Consider the following 20967-nt stretch of genomic DNA (forward strand, 5'->3'; position numbering starts at 1 on the left):
CGCTGTTGCCTGGAAGTTCAGTTCTCCCAGAAAGCCTGGATCAGCGGATGTCTGTCTGTGAAACGTGCTGGTGTGATGGCAGCTGACATACAGACCCTCCGCTCAGCGTCCCGCTGCTCATTCTTCTGATCCCCTCACCAGGCTTCCGACCGCTTGCAGCCACCTACCACCAACAGTTTTCTCCCTTTTCTGCCCACACATTTTCTGCTGGTGACCAGCACCTTTCTGTCTCTTCAACATCTCCTCCACCACCTGGGTTTTACCGTCAGCTCTGCTGACCCTTCTCCTCTCTCTGTGCCCCCCTCCGCCTCTCACTCAGACGCTGTCATCACATGCCAGGTTTGTCTCTGCACTGACAGCAGTCAACTCTCTCTTTTCTTGAAGAACGTGAGGAGAAAATTTAGAATCCTAATTCTGAGTCACCTTCCAGCCTTATCAGGTCTTGAAACAGTTGTTTCCCGGGCAGCAGTGCTGGGCCAGGTGGGTGTGGGCAGGACAGAGCTCTCTGCCCAGCCGCCGCAGGTGCCTGCCCGACGCTCTCCCCGCTCCCCTCGCACCGGGCTGATCTTATTTGTTCTTTGTCTGGAGACTGATGACATGGACGCAGTCACAGAAAGCGACTGTGCCCTCAGCAATAAGGCTACTGCAGACAGGCCTCAATGTCTCTTCTTTAAACCACATTTAGGTAGCTATTTTGAAAATGTTTTTGTAGCTACCTGGGAGCTCACGTTCTGGTCTGATCTCCTAGTCCTATCCACCTCTTCTAACACGAGCAGCTCTTTTGATAAACTGAACTTCACCATTGCTCTTCCATCAGTTACGCCGTTTCCCTCTCTCAATCCTGATCTTTATGAGGGTTTTTTGGACATGGATAGTCTTGCATCTTGCTTAAGTCCTACTGGAACAAAAAAAAGCTCAAGACTGCCTCTGTTATTTAATATTCTCTTCTGGCTTTACTCTTCCATTTGTCACTCCTATCAAACTTAGAAAATTTCCTTTGCACCTTCTTCTCTCACCAAGCGTACCTACTCTCTGCAGCACAGCCCGTGCCTATGGTTGATCCATAAGCCGAAGAATTCCCTGCAGAAGCATTTCCCGAGTTGGACAGAACACAATCTTCTCGGTGCCGTCCCAAGGCGGTTACAAAGTGGGTGTTCTCAGAAACTCTTGCCAGGACTCAAGCCCTGAACAGGACTGCTGTTTTAATGACAAAAGTCCTAATTTTCCTTCCATTTAAGGTTGTTTTTGTTACTCTTCTCTTTGGTTAGGCAGCTGCATCTATTGGTTCATAGTCCTAAATCACCCACTGGCTGCCTTTGGTTGCTTCTTTAGCACAAATGCCTCAATTTTCTTAATCATACGGGTTTTGTCAGAAGAAGAGGAGTATTAGGAAGGGGAAGAGACAGGGAGATCCTTTGCTGTGGCTGCTGCTGCAACATCTTCCCAGAAAATCTGTTGGGTTCCATAAATCAACTGAGCACTTTGAGATTCACAGAGATCTGCCCCTGCCAAGCAGCTGATTGCTCCCTGAAAACGGCATCTGGCCTCACGGCGCTTTCACCACGCCAAAGCACTGGAAAACGGTCAGAACTTCTTTGTCAGAAGGCAAAAAAATTCAGCTATTTTAATTGAATGTTTAATTGCGTATTTACAGAAAATGGCTATTTTTGTTCCTCCTAAAAGCACTAGTCTAGTTACTGGAGGACCCACATTTTCACCGCCATCATTCCTCACATCAGTCTTGTGTCCATGAATTTAATCAGGTGCTGACTTCTCACACAAGGCAAAGACATGCCTCTGGACATTCTCCATTCTTTGCCATACAATTTATGCATGCAAAGATAAAAGAAGTTGCTTGGGTTTTTTTCCTTGTTTTTAGGATAAAAGGTGGACTTCAGCCATAAGATTTGCATTTGCCTTGTGTTCAGCATGGAGAGGGAGAAGGTATTTTCTGGTTTGATTCATGGCTGTGGTGGCTTGTGATTATATCTGATATATTTTCTGACAGCTCTTTGCTTACACATACAGAGAAGCAAGCTCAAATGGTGTTTATATCGAACATGCACTTACTTCTAGTTACAAACACTGGGAGGGTAAGCTGTAGCTTGAAAGCAGAGTCATATAAGGGGTCTGATGGAAGTAGAGTCGCTGCATAATGAATTATGAAAACTAGAGCTTGATTTGACTATTGGGAAGTTTACTCTTGGTTGTTGAGTTGATGAGAAGCAGGGAGAAAGTCATCAGGAAGGAAGAATGGCTCAAAATAAACCACTTCAGTAAACACTTAAGGGTTGTTAAAAGACAACACATACTTTAATAATTAACTTCTAAAATTCTATCCCCTGACTCCAGATAGCTTGTGGGCTGGCTCTGACAAACAGGCTATGGCCCACTGTTGAGAAAGATCAGGAAGCCTGATTCCTCTGGAGTAGGATGTTTTTCTGAGAGTGACACAGAAGGTAGAAGGAAACCAGAGAGAGACTGGGATTTTTTCCTGCACTGACTTTCACATGTGAGTGGAGGACACAGGCCTCTCTGCACTGCCCTATTAACCTCTATTCTTTTCTTACATTTCACTTCTATTGTTGAGACCAAGAAGAGTCACTTTATTCCTCCCTGGTCAGACTCTGAAGGGAAGTGGAACGGGTAACCAGTTAGAGATCCTGTCAGGGCCAGTACCCTACAGGCTGGGCTCAGGCTACATGTGTGAGCTCACGAGGACGTTACTGCGGCAGGGTTTGAGTTCGGGGGTCCCAGCGGATCCCTCTCATTTCCCCAGGCACACACCTCCGAGACTCTGCCAACAGGAGGTACCTCGGCCACAGGAGGTAAGGCCCCGAATCCCCCCAGGAATTACCAGGGCTGATGTGCGTATTTTTTATTGAGGTCACCAATTCTTCTGACCATATTCTAAAAAAGGGGTCACTGGGATTCCTGAGCGCAGTAAAAGGCACAAGGCCCCAGAGGAAAGCCAGTGCTGGTGTCCATGGTGGGGGCAGCATGGGCCTCGGGGAGCAAAGGGAGAGTCTCAGAGGCCACAGGCGATACAGAGGCCTGAGGATGACAACCTCTATTTTCAAAACTAAACAATAATTTTCAACGCCTTTTTTTCTGAGGTTCTCGACTTGAAATCCCAGAAGGATTCCATTTTCTGAAATCTTCCTCTAAAAAACCTGACATGTATATGGCCAATCACCTGCAGACCCTCTATCACTTGCCACTCCCAGGAATCAGGGTTAAAATGTTCCATCTGCTTGGTCAGGTTCTTCACCGAGGGTCTCAGCACTCAGTGTACCACAACCTGGTTCTATTTGCAGAGTTTTGCATTTTTTTCCAGTGGAGATACCAAAATAGCAAATGAGAGCCTACTGAGTGCAATCCTGTCTTTCCCTTTATTACTTCTGACAGACTCTAAGCAACTCGCACACCAGTGCTCTAGGATATCCTTCAGATGATTTTATTTATGCGCAGCAAGCAAAGAGAAGCTACTTCCTAGCTTAAACAAAAAGCTGCTCTCCCTCACCATCCCCGTGCCCTGGCCGAGAGCAAGGCTAAGGGACTGTTTCCATATGCTACTTTCCAAACCAAACGGTGAATACAAGGCACTTCTCAGTTAGCAGACTGTAATGTGTTCTGCACCAGAGGGCTCCGGCATCAAGCAGCAATGGTATGAACCAGGATTAAGAGTACAACTGCTCCGTTAACTACATAAATTCTCTTAAAGATACGACACAGAAGTAAACGGCCATTTCAGGTGCCGCAGTTATCAAGGGAAATGTAATCAAAAGAAAAGGGAATAATGCAGGCAGGTCTCTGCCCTTTCTGGCTTTGCCAGACATCCTCTTCAAAGAGCCCACTGCTGCTTGCAACCGGTGACCGACATTTCCACTGCCATTTGCTGGTACCACAGCTCTCTGCCTGCAGGGGAGGTGAGGACTGCTGGGAACCTGCTTCATTTGAGCCTGTTCCTTCACACTGTTTGTATGTCTGGTTTTACCCTTTTTTTTGAGAGCACTGGAAAATGCTAACGGCTCCTTGTGGCTAATGGGTCAGAATACGTACCTGTCTAACGTGGGGGAAGCTAAACTGACCTCTTTACACATGTTAAAAAAATCTTCATGCTGCTAGAGAAAGGTGAGCTGGGAAAAGCTCTTTTTGTATGTTCCAGGACCTGCCCTGGGTGCCAGTACAACACCCACTGACAGCACCACCAGGCACCAGCACTCCTTTCACTGTGAGGAGTATCCCGGTATCCCAGGGAGGGGCTGCGGACGGCAGAGGCACCGAAGGCTGCAGATCTCAAGGAGCGGTCAGGCTGCTATGAACAGATTTGCCCCTGTGAGCAACCTCGAGAAGTTTAAACTCTAGAAGAGATCATTTAAATTCCTTTTCATTTAAAATGCTGGTGTATGTGAATGAATTCAGCAGGGACCATAATTACAGCTTTACAGCACAGCATCTTGGTGATTCTAACGCAGTGCGTTCCTTGAAGTTGTGCAGAAGCTAAATACCTAAGCGCTGTGGCTTTAGCAGGGAACTCAGGTTACCGTTCAGCATGCTACTTTAGTGATGTCTTCCCTAATGCTGCCTGTGCATTTATGAAAAAGTTATGTATACCTCTGGTAAAATGATGGTCTCACTTGAACAGAAGCCCAAGAATTTTCTGTGGCAATCTAACTCAGAAAACCTTGTATTTGGGTGACCACTTTCAAGGAGGTCTCCTTATAGCTCAGGAAGAAAAACAGAACAGTGCCTAAACCAAAAAAAGAAAAAAAAAGTTCATTCACACAAATTAATTTATGCTGTCCTGCATTCGCCTCTTAGTGGAGAAGATCTGCTCCAAACCTACAGAGCTGATTCTAAAGGCACGGAGACATTTACATGATGTGAAAAACGTGGTCATGGGTGCCACTCAAGTTCTATCTGCCTTGCTGTCAACTGGACTCCTGCATATATTTTACAGAGGTTATCTTGCACAGGGGTATATTTTACTGTCAAACTTTTACTGGCATGTAAAAAAATGTCAAATTCATCAGAGATATTAACCAAAGAGAACCTGGATTCATCACAGGTGATTACTCCTACTGAGAAAACTTCCCCTTTTAAGGCAGTCCGTGAAAAAAGGTACCACTCAGACTTATCCAATCAGTCACAGCCTCAGAACTCAAGCAAGCTAATAGGTGATGGACCAAAGTAACAACTGCACCTTACTAATAATAAGCAATAAAAATAACCTGCAACTCCTTCTGGTGTTCCTTTCTAAAAAAAAAGAGGAAACGTTTTCAGTTTTATATGGATTGATTGGGACTGACAAGATGGAATCTGAAAGCTTTCGTCAATTTAATCCAATTTAGAGAAAAAACCGAAACCAAATTTTAAGTAATTTTGACTAATGGAATGATGGATGAAATCATAACTGTTCACAGATATTCTGTAGCCAGGAAATGAAGCCAAATTGGCCAGCTAAACTGTTCATTGTGAGCTTTTCGCTCAGTGTTAGTGTGTTCTGAATGAAAAGAGAGGAAAGCCTTCAACATCTGAGTCATTTTCTCGTACCAAAGTGATGTCAAGCGTTAATTCTAAACATTTAATTTAATGAAACCTTTCAGTTCATATTTAACAAAACATGACATTTTGCTTCGCTGAAACTCGTTCTGTAACTCCTTCCTCACAGAAACAATCCCATTTTCAAAATTTAATTTACTTGCAGGGTTTAAATTTCTGTATCCAAAACCAATTTGAAAAGAATTTTCCTGCTGTAATAGACTGCAATTAAGAAAGATGAAAAAGAGAAATTCCCTAATAAATCCAATGCAAAAATTGCCTTTTATGTCAATAAATTTTGATTCAGTTTGTTGACGGAAACTGTTCACTAGTCTCTGTGCTCCTGCTCTTCTTTTCTCGATTGCTTAACGATCAGCGGGGCTGTTGGACAAACCGTTCAACACGAAGGCATTTCTGCGGCTCCCACTGCAGCACAGTCAAGTATTTAAGCATGTAAGTGCCACATTTCTTTGCTGCATCTGAATGCAAAAGGATGGGGGCCGGTTTCAAGAGCACACCCCATTGCTGGGTAACCATGACAATGAGACAGCAGGAAGGAGAAATGTTTGCCTAAACAGCATCCAGTCACATAACCCCAGCGTAACACTGCCCCGGTTAAACAATATGCCAGAGGGCTGAGTAGGGCTTACTCAGTGTTGCACGGTAAACAGAACGCCCCATCTCAGGGTGGAGATGTGCAGAGACCTGTCTGTCTCCTAAATACACGTCCACGGCGTCACCTGAGCTTGGCAAAGATCTAGTCAGGCACGTGAATGACTGCTGCTGCCTTCGGCCACAGCTGGTGGCAGACTACCAGTGGAACACCATATTGCTACTAAAAGCTCTGGCATTGTAGCCCAGCTGGGTATCCACCTCCCCCAGACCCCACTGCGAAGCTCCCCCCGACAGCAGAACAGAAACCGGGCTGAACGAACAATACACCTGCTGTTACAAACACCCACGGGGCGCTGCAGGGTGAGGGGGCCCTTCACAGAGGTTTATGGGAAAGGCCTATCAGAGACGGGGCTTTGCTCCATAACCCCGAGACACCCCGTTATGCTTCCCTCTCCTGCTCACAAATCCGGCCTCTGGCTCGGGGGGCGCAGCGGGTGCACCCCGTGCCGATGCCTGTGCCCTGGGGAGCTGCAGCACCGCGGGGCGCTGGGGGCACGCTCTCCCTCCCAACCCCTGCGGCAGCGAGGGAGCACATCGCACACACAGTCCCACGTTTTCCAGTGCCAGGGGCCTGTGGCCCTTCCCCCTGCTCTAACCCACCCCCGGAGAGCCCCCGAGCAAGCCCCCGTCCCTCAGGTGCCCCCACAGCCACGGCGGGCCCTTCCCCGGGCTCAGCTGCCCTGGGCACACCAGCCCTGGAGCATCTGATCCACTCTGGCACCTGGATTTACACAACCTTCAGAATCTCTGCTAAGTCTAATCTAGTCTGACTTCACTCCTCCTGAATCCCACAAGCTTTTTTGCAAGTAAGTCTCTTGCTTTATCAGCTACGTAATTTGTATTTAATATAATTAAAACGGTCAAATGATGAATCTTCTCGCCGAGGGCAGATTGAGCTGGCTGCAAGAGAGGGCACTCAGCGGGAAGGAGGCACAGAAACCAAGCAGCAAGGCAGCCAGGGACCACACCACCCTTGATAAGCACAATACAGGGGATATTAAAAAGTGGGTAGGAGGCAATGAACAATGAGCACCCTGGGCCACTGTGTCTTGTAATCCTCCGGCTCCCTCGGGGTCTGCATCAGCTGACTCTGTGGGATGACTCGGTGGGCATTTGAGGAGAGGAACTACGCTGCCCTGTCGTGTGTAGCACAACAACTGACAGCATCCAATGATCTCAGCATCAAGCTGGGATCACCCCGTTACAACGGCAGGAGAAATTAAATAACATTAATTAGAGGGAGAATATGGAACTCTTTCTGCCTGGGATGTGTCTCGTCTCTTAGCTGACAAAAGCCTCTGGGCTTTGGCTTATTAAGAGCCAAGTTGGTGGGAAAGCTGAAGGGAAGCAAGGAGCATTCGCCGTTGTGTGCCAACCCAGCCGAGAAGGCTTGAGTTGGAGACTGACTTTTAAAGAACAGCAAAAGGTTAATGAAGTTTTACCCCAGCCACCATTAATGCATCTGGAGGTCCCTCTATCTAGACCACAGACAGCATTCTGCTCTTATTTCGCTATGAGATCAGGTAAGTAACATATGTAAGGGAAAAAAATCAGAGATCAAACAGATTTTGTTCAGCTTCCAGAAACCAAAACAACCTTCTGCCACAGTAGCCTTCCTACTGGCCACATTCCACATTAAAACCTTATCCACAACAACTTTTTTTCCCTATTTTGTCAACATTTGATGTAAACCAGACTGCACTCTGCCTTAACAGGAGGAGCTTGGTTCTTCGGGGTACAGTGAACTGTCATTTCCCACGGAGCCTGTGAAAGAGGCCACGGGTAAAACTCCTGCAGGTAGGTCCCTCGTACCGCTTGGAAATTGCTTTCCTGTGCCCTCCATTCCCTGATGCGTTGGGAAAGGGCCAGGAGAAATACCAGAGTTTTAGTCCTGGCTCAGTTCTGTACTCGGTGATCTGAATCCAGCCCAGCTTTTACGACAGAACTACAGAATATTAAATATGATACTGCAAACAAAGTGTAGTTAGTTACATTGAATAGGGTTTATTTGCCATCTTTTGGCAAATTAAGCATGTTTGCATATACTCTTTCTTAAAAAATTGCCTTTCCTTTTGTATATATACTTGCCTTTTTTCTATATTAAACAGTTAATGAAATTCCAAACTACTAAACAAAAACCTGTGAACATTTTGGACAGTAAACTGTTTTTCCCATTATATGTCTATACAATGCCTAAAACAGACTAGTCCTGATTTTTGAATAGAACCATCTAGGAATTTTTGTTATTTAGAAAAATAACATTTTTATTTATTTCATTAATTTTAAAATAAAAATGTTATTTAATTTACCCAATTCCCTCATGCAAAATACGGGAGAAAAGTGGCAATAGATTTCTGTAAAATACCAGTATGGTAAAAGCACACTATTGAGGAAATCACCTAGGAGTGAGCTAGAATTACAGATTAATAAGTTACACAGTGTCCACCTTGGAGTACTCAAAAGTTCACATGTTTCTTTGAGTCTTATTTAAGCCTCTTGACTCTAAGCAACTACATAATTCCAAATAGTAGCTGCACTATGTAAAATGTCTTAGAGAGGAAGATGCCAAAATGGACTGAAAAACCGTACACCTTCCAATAGAAACATTATTTTTGGTCAACATTATTTGCTAAATTCAACCTAAACATATTAATAATTTTGCTCAACCCACAATTGCATTTTTGGGTTAATATATTAATTATCCCTCCAACTTCTCTCAGCTTTTCTCCATTTCATTTTTCTCTCTGCTTTCCATTAATAGATACTGGCATATCTTTCCCCCATGGTTAGAAACAGAACCTCTCTTAAAAAGCTGCAGTGAAAGACCTCCCTTGGTGATGCCGTGAGACTCGATGGACTTGAGCCCTGCCTCTGCTCCAGGAATCCGGGGTGTGACGGCTGCCCGGCCCCCGAGGACGCTCTACCGGGCACCCCCGGTAACCCACCGCGCTGACGGCGCAGGCGTACGGCTCCAGCTGGAGGGGACAAGGAACCGCCCGCATGAGAAATCGTGGGCCAGTCCAGTCAGGGAGAGCAACCAGGAGAGCAACCAGGAGAGCAACCAGGAGAGCAACCACAGGAGAGCAACCACAGGAGAGCAACCACAGGAGAGCAACCACAGGAGAGCAACCACAGGAGAGCAACCACAGGAGAGCAACCAGAGGAGAGCGCTTGAGCTGATCACGTTTCTCTTTCGCTTCGATAGAACTCTCAGGGAGGAACACGCACACGGCATCCCCCCACCTCAGCCTTCTCCAGGCGTGACCTGTAAGCAGGAGGAGCCCCACCAGAACCCCCACTTTTGCACCCAGCAGATGTAAACCCCAGAGAGGCGTCTCGAGCGAGGGCTGCCTGCCAAAGCTGTGGGAGAAGCTTCACCGGGCAGTTTAAGTGCAGGACCCTTTGTGCACAGGCTTAAATAGGAAGTTACTGTAGCCTCAGGGAAGCAGAATCTAGCCCAGAAATCTCAGCGCAATACACCAGATAAATATTATTAATTACAGATAAATGCAAAACACATATTTTACCATTTTACGATGAAGAGTGTTTCCTAAAGTGTAAATAAAGGTTAAAAACAAATGGCCTGGTTGGTTGGTTAAACCATGTCAGTTAATTTCCAGTTGCTCCTTATTTTAAGAAAGAAGAAAGAATCTGCAGCATCATAAAAATACAGATTCTGTTTCTTATATTTTCTTTCCATAAAAAAGGGGAAAATAGTTAGGGTATTTGGCTTGAGGATCAGTTGAATATTTCATTTTGTCTGTAACACTAATAATAGACTTGATTATTATATAAATATTGTTTCGTATTAGTTCTATGGCCAAACTTCTAAATTTAGAATTAATCATTTTTTTTCATGATGCAGTTTCAATAATAAACATTATGATCCAGTCTAGGTGTATGTTACAGTACTAAAATGCCTCCTTTTTAAGCTCTCGGTGGAGTCACTGTTACTGCTCTGCTATGGCTTAGCTAGTCTGCCTGTAAAAATGAAGATTTATTTTTATGTGGCTTGAACTAAACCGACTGATTTTTGATGTGTGCTCACCCTTAACTATTAACATTGTGTGCAATGGCAGTTTAAATGTTTTATTTTCAAATAAACAGGCAAATGGACTGTTATTTCTATAAATACTAACAGGATCATGCCCAAGCACTGGGATTTTTCAGCCTGAAGCAAGAGGAAACCACACATTTTCTGTTTATTTTTGTGGGTTTTACTATTTTAAGTAACATCAAGCCCTGGACTGAAGATATTCTGACATTTCTGGTTACTTTGAAGGAAAAAAGTCCCAACAGTTTCTTAGCAAGTTAGGTCAGCTCATGCTAAGTCACCGAGTGATAAAAAAAGCATTCCCTGTGACAAGAGCACACGCAGTGTCCTCCTGGCTGGGCACCACCGAGGCTCTTGCAAGGAGCTCCGAGAAGCCCACGGGGAGAGGGGACAACGGCTGATGGAGGGGCTGGTCCCGCTCACACCCCCAGCTCCTGGCCTGCGCAGGGCCGGTGGGGCTCTGCAGGGGTACGCGAGAACTGTCCCTGTCTCCTTAACTGAGAACAGATGCTGACAGCGGTATCAGATGCTCTTTTCTCCCTTCCCCTGACCTCAGTTTTAACACGCTAATGAAGGACAAAACACGCCGGTTCTTGCGCTGCCTTTGGAACAGGGGTCAGCCTCAGCTCAGCGGCTCAGACCCGAGCACTGGTAAACGTTGGTTTGGTTCCCCTTGCAGCTGGCTCCTTTTGTTTTGAAGGGCAGAAGCGGACAATTGTCTGGGGGTTTTTGAGCAATACTTCTGCCTCTTTTGCTTGGCTTCACTTAGTGATACCCAGTTGATTATCTGCAGGTAACACAGTACTGCTGGAGAACTTTAACTCGCTTTTTGAATGGACAAATTCGGGTACCACTGGATGGCTGGAGTTTTACAGGGCTACCAGGCTGTCCTTTGAAATGGAAGGCTTTCTGCAGCCCAGAGCTTTTCCTTAAATCTCCGGTCAGTCTGAAACAGTCTGACCTCTGTATCTCATTGCTTTGCAGTAATAAAACCCTCTAATAAATAAAGAGAAAAATGATTGAAATAGGTAAATACGGAGAAATTAGGGCAGCAGAAAGCTAATGAACTCAGTTGCAATCACTGTGCCAGTATTGCCTCAACTTAAAAGTATTGATTAAATAACCGAATATTTACATCTTGTAGTGGAACTGCTGAAGGCAAATGATGCATGGCAAAGCAAACAGAAGCTGACCTTTGCACGTTTTCCCATCAGGCTGCAGGGTAAATCCAACCGGGCAACTGCAGCGGACCCCTGTCGCCGTGTCCTTGCAAGTCCGGTCACAGCCTCCGTTATTGACAGCACATGTTTCTGCAGGACGAGAGAGAAAGAGAGACAGAGAGAGGGAGAAAGGGAGTGTAATGAAATGTTCTGGGGGAGGGGAGAGGCACCGACTCCTCGGGGCAGCATCCCAACGTTACAAAGCAATCTAGGTTAGGCAAGCCCGCTGCAGCTTTCAGGGTCCTCAGGGCCCACGTACTGGTTTGGACTGGTAAATCATTTCCACAAGCCGTGATTTCTTTCTCCCCCCAAAACTGGTCTTTTTATTTATTATATTTAGTTAGTGCTTTTGAACTGTCTTAGACAACAGGATGGGTTATTACATACGAAACAAGTTTAAAAAGAAAAAAAAGTGATTGCCTTTAAAAGCAGAACCAAACATTCAGTCTGTTTCTCGTATCAGTCAATGTCCAGCCGAGGCTTTTTAAGGTTCATTTTTTTAAATGATGCTGTAGGCATAATGAACTTTAAAAAGCAGCAGAAAGCAAAGCAGAGTGCTAGACTTGGAACTGAGAATTTAAAATCCTTAGTTAAGAAAGAGTTAATGGAAAATGAACTACATATATCACTTTGACAAGAATCTACATGCCCAATCTGTTCTTACTGAACTACAAGCAAAAGGCATCTGGGTTTTGTCCACTTAAAGCTTTTTGCAAATTGAAAGGAGTTTGGAGTGGGTGGGAGGGCATAATTGAGGTCACTGAACCCATTCCAAGCTGTGTCATTGAAATTTCCCAGTGCTTGTAGTATGTAGAAGGGTGGCTGGGCAAACACAGGCAAGAGAAAGCTGCAATACTTCTGAGCTTTTACAACAGTGGGCAATGACTGCGAGGTACCACTACATTAAGAAAAAATCTTCAACTTCATTACAGAAAAAGCAAAAACCCCTCCCTCGTTGCCATTCTTTTCTGTTACTCGTGTGTGCACATGCGCACACCGGACACACGCACACATACCCACACACACATCCAGAAAACAGATAAAAGGCAAGAGAAATTATTAACTTCACTTTGATCCAGAGAGTAGAGGGGATGTAAGGATGCCAATTCACCCCGTCAGTTTGAACTATGCGTTTATCTGAAAAGTATTTACTTCAGAGAGCAAGTCCCTTTAATAGCATCTTTTTCAGTTGCTCTGGCTTTGATTAAATTACACACACACACCCCTGCCCCCCAAGACTGCCATTATTCTGCTCAGCTCACCTCATTCTGGCTTTCCCTAAAGAGGCTTTGTCATTACTTACTCAGATTTACAGACTCCTATTGCTGCATATTCACAGTCTGTGGCACAATTGTACCCTGTGGACAGGGTCTGACAATAAGCTCTAGGCTATGCTAATCGGGAATTGCCTCAGAACAGTACACTGATCAAAAATTATTTACACAGAACAGAAAGGGCTTTATCTGTCAATTGACTAGTACTAAAAGATTTTTATTTTAAAGTAGCCTCTACTAATGCCCTCAAGGTGAACTTAGACTGGCCTTTTGGAGGGACTTCACTGCTTCAAAATAAAAGTGTAACTGTTGTTTTTTCTTTCTTTTGCGCAGGCACAGACCTCTACATGAGCTGTGAAATACGCTGCTGGCACTTCTGAACAATCTGAAAGCGAGGGCCTGGGGCACACGTGCATTCACAGCACGGGACAGGACTCCGCTGTCCGTCCCCATCCACGCACGCTCTACCAGATAGATTTTAGGGGGTTTATGCCATGTGAGCTATGTAACAGCATAATGTAGAGAAAGCCATCAGTATACAAATGGATCTGCCTAGAACTGCCAGCAAGCACAGCTAGCAAATGGACGGGACAGCTCTCTGAAAATGGAGCTGAGTCTGCAACTCCTTATTTTCAGACGGAGTTCTTGCTCATCTCAGGCATGACCTGTAGGACAAGTTAGCTGCTTAAGTAATACAGTTCTGATTTTCATTTGCTCCCCTGGGAAGGGCTGTTCATAGAATCAGAGGCTGACACCGCTGCTTGAAGAATTCTTCTGTCAGTGACGGTGCTGCATTTCCATCTGTATGTGAATGTGTGTCTGGGTCCTCACCGCCCAACAGATCAAGTGATTTTGTTTCAGAGAAGGGAAAGTGTTTCAGGTCATTTAAAACTTTTTACTTGGGTACAGTTTAATGGTAGGATGATTTGCCAGGAGTAAAGAGTTAAGGTTAAAATCCAGGAAAAAGTGCTGAAGATGTACGTTTGGCATGGCACTGGGAAGAGCACTAAATCTTACATCAGCAGATTAACTCTGGCGTGTGAAGAGTCCTTTATTGCAGTTCATCAACACGAGATGAACATAAGCAGTAATATTTTTGCTTTCTGGATGACATCCAGTGAAAATGAATAGACACAACAATTTTTTTTCCCATGGCATGGATGACTGGATCTATAGGGTAAGGGTCATTCAGTGAGCAAGAGTTATTTCTATGTATAAATAGAGGGAATCAAGCCAGCTTTTCTTATTTTCACAGAGATTTAGTAGAACAAACCAAAAAGGATAAATACCCTTCAACCTTCCTGGTGACTCTGACTTTAATACACAACGACTTCTAACAGAATGAAGATCCAAGTGAGCAGGCAGACGTCTGACAGTACCTCTAACACTTTGGATAATCGGAGAGATGTATTGATGAAACTCCTTAAACTCAAGGTCGTGAGAAAACGTTGGTAAAGGAAAGCGAATGTGACTCGCAGAATGTGGGAAAGCAGGATTACAAACTACACCAAATAGAATAGCTGAGGCCTACCCACACCCTCAACCAACGTGTGTCACCACCTGCCTTCCTGTTAGAAATGACTTCAACTCACTCTTCACCCCACCACTATCAAATCTTAGCATATATTTGAAATGCAAATACAAGTTTTAGGTCTCCAGTAAAGAGCAGAAGCCAATTACGTATTTCCACGCTATCGTGCTGGAGGAACTATGCCTATATGGAAGGGGAAGAACAGATATTCCAAACCTGGATCAGATCTTTATGGTGATACTGATCCGATAGACCGCTTTCCACTGTTTTTTCCTCTGGGAAAGGCAACCTCAGCATATTTATTACACCTTTTTTTTTGTTTGTTTTGTTTCAGACTGTTTGGCATGTTTCTGATGTTTTTTGTTCTGATGAGGGAGCAGAAAAAGAACTGGAAGACACAAATAAAGTAATGACATGTAGCTGACATTTAAATTCTCTGAGTTATGATAATGCTCCTCATTTGAAACTATTAGACTTTGCTGTGAATTTAAAGTGATGTTTGTAGCCCCACTTACATCCTTATTGAACTCCCACCAGAAAACTCAGAAACAGGGATCCAAAGAAAAGGGCATCTATTTACACAAAGCAGTCTGGGACAGCTCACACCGTGTTTCTGCATTCCTAATTCTGGAACAATCTCTCATGTATCTGCTTCCCGGATCTATAGACAAGAAATAATCAGAATCATGATTCTGTAGTTGGTAATTGAGTAATCACCTGTTTTAACAACAGCTCACCGCACCGTGGGATCTGCACTGCTGCTGGACATTCGAACACGCCGCCAGGAAGCACAGGGCTGCGCTGTCGGTCCTTCAGCACCGCAGCAGGAACACTGCCCGAGTTACACATGGGGATCCAGTCCCCTAGTATGTCACTTCAGCAGTGCAAGATCAGGTCTCCAGGTTCTAGTCCTGAAGTTTTTGAACTAAAGCAGAATCTCTCCCCGATGGCAGCAGAGCCTGCTCACTTTGTTACACAGAAGACTGACACCAGGCAGGAGGTACTTGCCTTTGAATGCTTTTAAATGCCTGAAACTCTGAACACGTGTCAGGGATTGGGGACATTTCTGAAAACCTAAATTTAGCTTCTTCTATGAAACAGGTAAACATAACCACTCAAAATGTAAGCTTCTATTCAAATCTGGGTTTTGAAGTACCCAGTTTTTTCATGAAGCCACTGAAAAACCGCCTTGATGATAAGGGTCTCCAAAATTTGCCTCCAATTTTTGTGACTTCATTTTGCCTCAATGATCAAAAGAACCTGATGTAATTTTAAGGCTATTACTCAGAATCAGGCCAATCTTGAAATCTTTATTATTCCATTTGTCGGCCTGGGTCAACGCAAACTGAGATCCCAACGGATGCTTTAGGAACGGAGATATGGTGCAAAGCAGCAGAGCCTTACGCGGGGGGGCTGGAAGGGACACATCTGCAGGTCACACACAACGTACGTCTGAGCGAGGCCACTCTCTCATCTTGGATATGTCACGAGGACAAGGCTGGGTTCCCGATGACTGGAGAAGGTAAACATCAAGAAAGGCAGGAGGGGAATCTGGGGAACCTCTCACCAGCCGGCCCTGCATCAGACCCCCGTAAGTTTATGGAGCACATTGTCCTGGAAGCCATTTGCCGTGAAAGATGAGACGATTGGGAACGGCTGGCGTGAGCTTCCTGAGGTAAATCGTGCCCTACCCAGCTGCCTTCTACAGTGACATCACCTACCCTGTGGACAGGGGAGAGCTGTGGATGTTCCTCACCCTGCGTTTAGCACGCGCTTTGACATGGTCTTCCACAGTATCCCTATGGCCACAGCGGTGAGAGGGAGCCTGGGTAAGGGGATAATGCAGGGAGTGCAAAATTGGCTGGGCAGCTGGACTCGAAGGGTTGAGTCAGTGGCACAAAGTCCAGCTAGAGCTACTCCTCAGCCTCAGCTGGTCACATTAGGGCCAACGCTGCCTAAAGTCTCTACTAACAACCTGCACTAAGGGATGGATGGCACTTTCTGCAAACTTGTGGATGATACCAAATTGGGGGAGTGGTCAATGCACTGGAGAGTTGGGCTGCTATTCAGAGGGGCCTTAACAGGTTGGGGAAAACATCCTGAGCTTCATGATGAGCTTCACTGAAGGCAAAGCTAGGTCCTGCGTATGGGGTGGAATAATCCCATCCAACAGAACAAAATAGCACTGGTTTTATTCCTACCAATAGTACGGAAATTACTACCCATAGTACTGAAATTAAAAGCAAGACTTGACACTCCCCACTCTTCATTTACTTTTTGCCCTGATAATATTTATTCCTCTGCAAATGTAATTTTTTACAGGGACAAGAGAATTTAATCTTTTCTATCCACTCTTAAATTCCTTTAGATTAGCACAGTATGCAACAGAATTAATATGAAAAAGTGTTTTATGACAGACAGGTTGGTGTCTGTATTGTTTTAAGCAAGGTCAGTCATTTTGGATTGGCTTTAATTATGTTCTACTTAAAAAATTAATCTCATCAGCTCTGGAATGTGTACATATAGCCACACCTGTATGCAGAGCTCTGCTTTGCCAGTCTCAGTCAGTCTGAAAACATCCGATAGACTGTTCAGTGTGATCAAAATTGGCTTAAGGAAATTTTCAAATTATTCTCTTAAAAAGATTAAAAACTTAAAGATGCTGTACATGGGCGTAAGGAATGAAAGGGACAAGTAACAAAGTGATCAACCACGTTTCTTAAGGAGACTTAAACCAAAAGCAGCTCCTTTGAGTGGCGGGCAAGAAACGCATTTCAGGAGGAGACAAGCACTCTCTTTGGACCGCGAGGTGTGATCCTGCCCACCACAGGAGAAGGCTGAGCCAGTCACGAAGAGCCCTCAGGAAGAGACATTGACTCTAGCTTGGCTTGTCCAAGCACTGCCTACGAGCCCAGCTGCCCATCCGCAGTCGCTGGTACCCGCCTGCGAGCGGGCTGACCTGGGCTGCTGTGTCCTGGGCACGGGGCGAGAGGAGGGCTAGGGCACCTCTGCAAGGAGGAGGGTGATCAGACACGGGAACAAGTCGATGCTGATGTAACGAAGGCTGCAGGCTGCAAGCGGAATGGCGGCTGCAGAGCACTCCCTGGTTTAGCCAGGGCACCCGTGAGACACCTGGAGGACCTCAGGCCACTTTTTCCTAATGAGGCGCCTGGGAAGGAATATTGCCTGGGAACTGGAGTGGCAGAAGGGTTAAACCACCACCAGTCTCTGCTCCTCAGCAGATGTGCTGTAAACTGCTACTGTGTCTGAACCAAGAGATAACCTGTTTACCTATCCTAAACACAGAAAAATGGGTTGACTTGTCTGTGTTTAATTCACAGCAATACACAACCTGACTCTCCAGGCTATGTGTACAAGTCAGGAAAACATATTTGAACAAGTGAAGAAAAGACTAAGGATATCCGTGAAAGCAAGGCAAGTATCTGGCACTCCGTAAGTACGAACACTGAGAAGCTGAAAAATGCCATCAATGTTCATCACCTAGCTGTGCCAAGTTGCCAATCTCTCCTCATTTATTTTATGTCCTGCCCCTATTCCCAACAGATTTTACAGCACATGTCAGCAGAAATGAAACTGCAGAACCAGTCCTAGATAGTGCACACACAATATTGGTGAATCCTATCTCAAATTTAAACTGGATTTTTTTTTTTTAAAGTAAGATTTCAAAGAAACTGCCAGGAATTGGGTGATTCTTTTAAGAGGGGGAAAAAAGTACATACTCATGATTGTTTTTATTCTGAGAAGGCCTAATCTTAAACCATTAGTTGCCATCATCTGCAATGACTCCTTGTATCTCTGTAGCATTTTGGAGCCCTGGTAAGAACCAACACCAGGACTCCACTGTGCCAGCTACTACGAAGTTACAGTCAGGAAACGGTGATGGTGCAAAGGAATTAGAGCAGTTCTGTGGGAGGGCCAGATCCTGCTCAGCTGAGTGGTGTTGGCTCCCTCACCTTAAAGAACGTTGAACTAACTCAGTTTAATGCAAAAAGTATCTGGAATCAAATTAGTGCACCAGCTGTGGCCTAATCACCCCCCTCGGCGCGGGGCGGCTCCTCGCTCAGGCTGGCTCAGCGGCGGCCGCCGGGACCTCGGCGGTTCCCTCGCCCTGGGATGGCGGCACCAGCTGCCCGGGGTACAGCGCCGGGGCACAGCCCCTTCTCAATCCCGCTGCCCTGGGGCTGGCACAGCTCCTCCTCTGAACCTCTGTGTCACAGGGCAGAATCTTACAGGAATACCTAATCACCGGTGGCATCACAACTGTATGCAGGTGAGCTCGTAGCTGTGACTGACGGCGACTAACTGGGTAAAAATCCACTCAAAATCCTACCCAAATTCCAACCAAAAATACACAAATTCTGAAAGCCTGAAACTTGGAAGAGATTAAAAACTTAACTCAGGAAAGGCATTTTTGGGTTTTTTTTGTATTACTCTGTTGATGATACAGATGAGCTTGCCTTTAAGTAAGGGGGAATCTGCAGTAAGAGTAAGGAAGGAATGAGACAGAGAACAGATGATCAGAATGCTGCCGCCATCCCTAAAAACAATTTTCCTGCAAGTGGCAGTACATGTGGTATATGCCATGAGATCAGGGTACAGGGGGGACCCAAAGGACAAGCCCAAGGAGAAACTAAACACACAACTGAAATATTTGAATTCCTAGTTAAGTGAGATCTATGCTATTCTCATGCAAATGATGCTCTGTGGTGCTGAAAGGATGGAGAAAGAGCATTCAGAAGAGTATAATGAAAGAAACAAATAGCTGTGAACAGAGGAAGGAAAACTGAAAGAGCTTCATGTTCAGGGAATGAAAAAGGTGAGACAGAAAGGGTAACTTTCAGGATGTGGAATTCTTCACGCGGTTATGCTTGTCTCCTCATTTCCGTGCAATTTCATGATTGGTAGAATTTTATCTGCATGAAAATAGGATGAGAATTCTGCACTGCCACATACGGAATGTGTGAAGAAACAACCTGGTGAATCTTGCACCGAATCACGAATCCCACAGCTCTCCTTCCAGAAAAGCTGGATTCCTCTTCAGAGAACACTGCCTATTTGGGGAACGTCACCTGACAGATGGGATCAGGTGTTTTATAAGCACAGGATGAGGCCAGTCTGGTCCCCCAAAACCAGCACGATCACTTGTGACTGTGTTGCTTTTTCTAAGTAGAGAAACTGAATTTAAGAAAAAATTAAATACTCTGAGCACTGGGAAGGAGCATTAAGCATTATCTCCTGACCTTGGAGAAATCCTTTCATTTTAAATGGAAAAGAAAAACAATGGAAAGTACTGGTAGGAATTCTGGATACGGTCGGAGTCTTTATCAAAGAAATGAAGAAAAGGGATTTTTAGAGGAAATAGCACACCATTCACAAACTCAGTGAATAAAAGTGACGGTAACTCGAGATGAAAGGATCTGCCCTTGAGAGAGAGAGAATGCATGAATGACCGCGGGATTCCTTCCCCCTGTTTTCTATGATTTCATATAGCAAAGCAGAACTGACAGAGTTAAAGTGAGGTCTTGGTTTCACAGCTAGTAACTGGGTTAGGGATCCTCCTGGCGATATGCCTGCTAATAATATGTTTTAAATACTTCATTGATTAAAGCACACAAAGATTGTGATGCATACAGAGCAGCACACTCGGCTTTCTGGCAGTGAGAATTTCTAAGTCAGATAAAAGCCATTCAGAGAAATAAAGACATATTTTAAGTAATCTGAAAGAGTCCTAGAAGGTAGTACAACAAAGCTAGGAACTGAAGTGCATGCTGAAAAGGTGCTCTTGGCTTAAAGTGACCCTTGGTAGGCTGTAACTATGATAGAAGTTAATTGCTTTGGAAGAACACTTGAAAACAAACACCAGCTTGTCCATCTCCCTGCTCTTTGAGACAGAAGACTGGGAGTAGGTTCACCTGGACACTCATTCTATTTTGAAAGAGAACCAAAAATGAAGTCTGCAGAATCCATTTTTAATTCACATTGGAATAAAACAAGCTTAGACTTTTAGAAATTTTCTAATGGAAAACAAGAGCTCCTAATGCTCTTTATTCCAGTGGCTTGGCAGCTGGGGCATTACATGCCACGTTAGAAACCCAGGTCCTGTTTTCTAGTCCTTTAGGTTTATTGAAACTGAAGAATGCCAAGGCCCTACCAGGCTATCGGTTACCAACACTGGCCCCGAGGGTAGAGCGCCTTCATGAGTTAGTCTGACTTTACAGCCCAACATTTCCCTTGAAGATGGTTGGCAAATCCCCGTGAAAGGGTCTTCGGTATAATCTCTTCACATTTCAAATGAATGCTCTAACCAGACTACATTCTGTCTCTCTCTTCTGAAGATCCTTCCAGGCAAAAGCACTGTGAAAACCAGAGTCTTACCACAAAACTTTTTTCAAGAAAAAAGAAAATCTTTTGCCAGAAAACTCTCATCAGATTAAAGGATTTTTTAAGGTAAAGAATGCATGGCTTCAGTAAGCTCTACAGTTCTACAGCTCCCTCCTGAGCTCCAAAGGAGCTAAATATGGCTCCACCACAGAGTCCTGAAATCCAGAAAATGGTGGATTTCCATAGGAACTACACAATCATTGTGTGTTTTACACAGTAATTCAAGACAGAGGTTTGACTTTGGAGAAGTTATTCACAGTGACCCAC

General features: G+C 44.9%; 1 protein-coding gene across 2 annotated transcripts in view; it reads right to left on the reverse strand.

The window, feature by feature from the left end:
* Positions 1-20967, reverse strand: part of SCUBE1 (signal peptide, CUB domain and EGF like domain containing 1) — a 200428-nt gene that overhangs the window by 58358 nt on the left and 121103 nt on the right. For both annotated transcript variants that reach the window (XM_074901185.1, XM_074901184.1), the window contains one exon: positions 11467-11583. In XM_074901185.1, the coding sequence (XP_074757286.1) occupies positions 11467-11583 (117 nt within the window). The remainder of the gene's footprint in view (positions 1-11466; positions 11584-20967) is intronic.

Source organism: Athene noctua, chromosome 3, assembly GCF_965140245.1.
Source record: "Athene noctua chromosome 3, bAthNoc1.hap1.1, whole genome shotgun sequence".
NCBI lineage: Eukaryota > Metazoa > Chordata > Aves > Strigiformes > Strigidae > Athene > Athene noctua.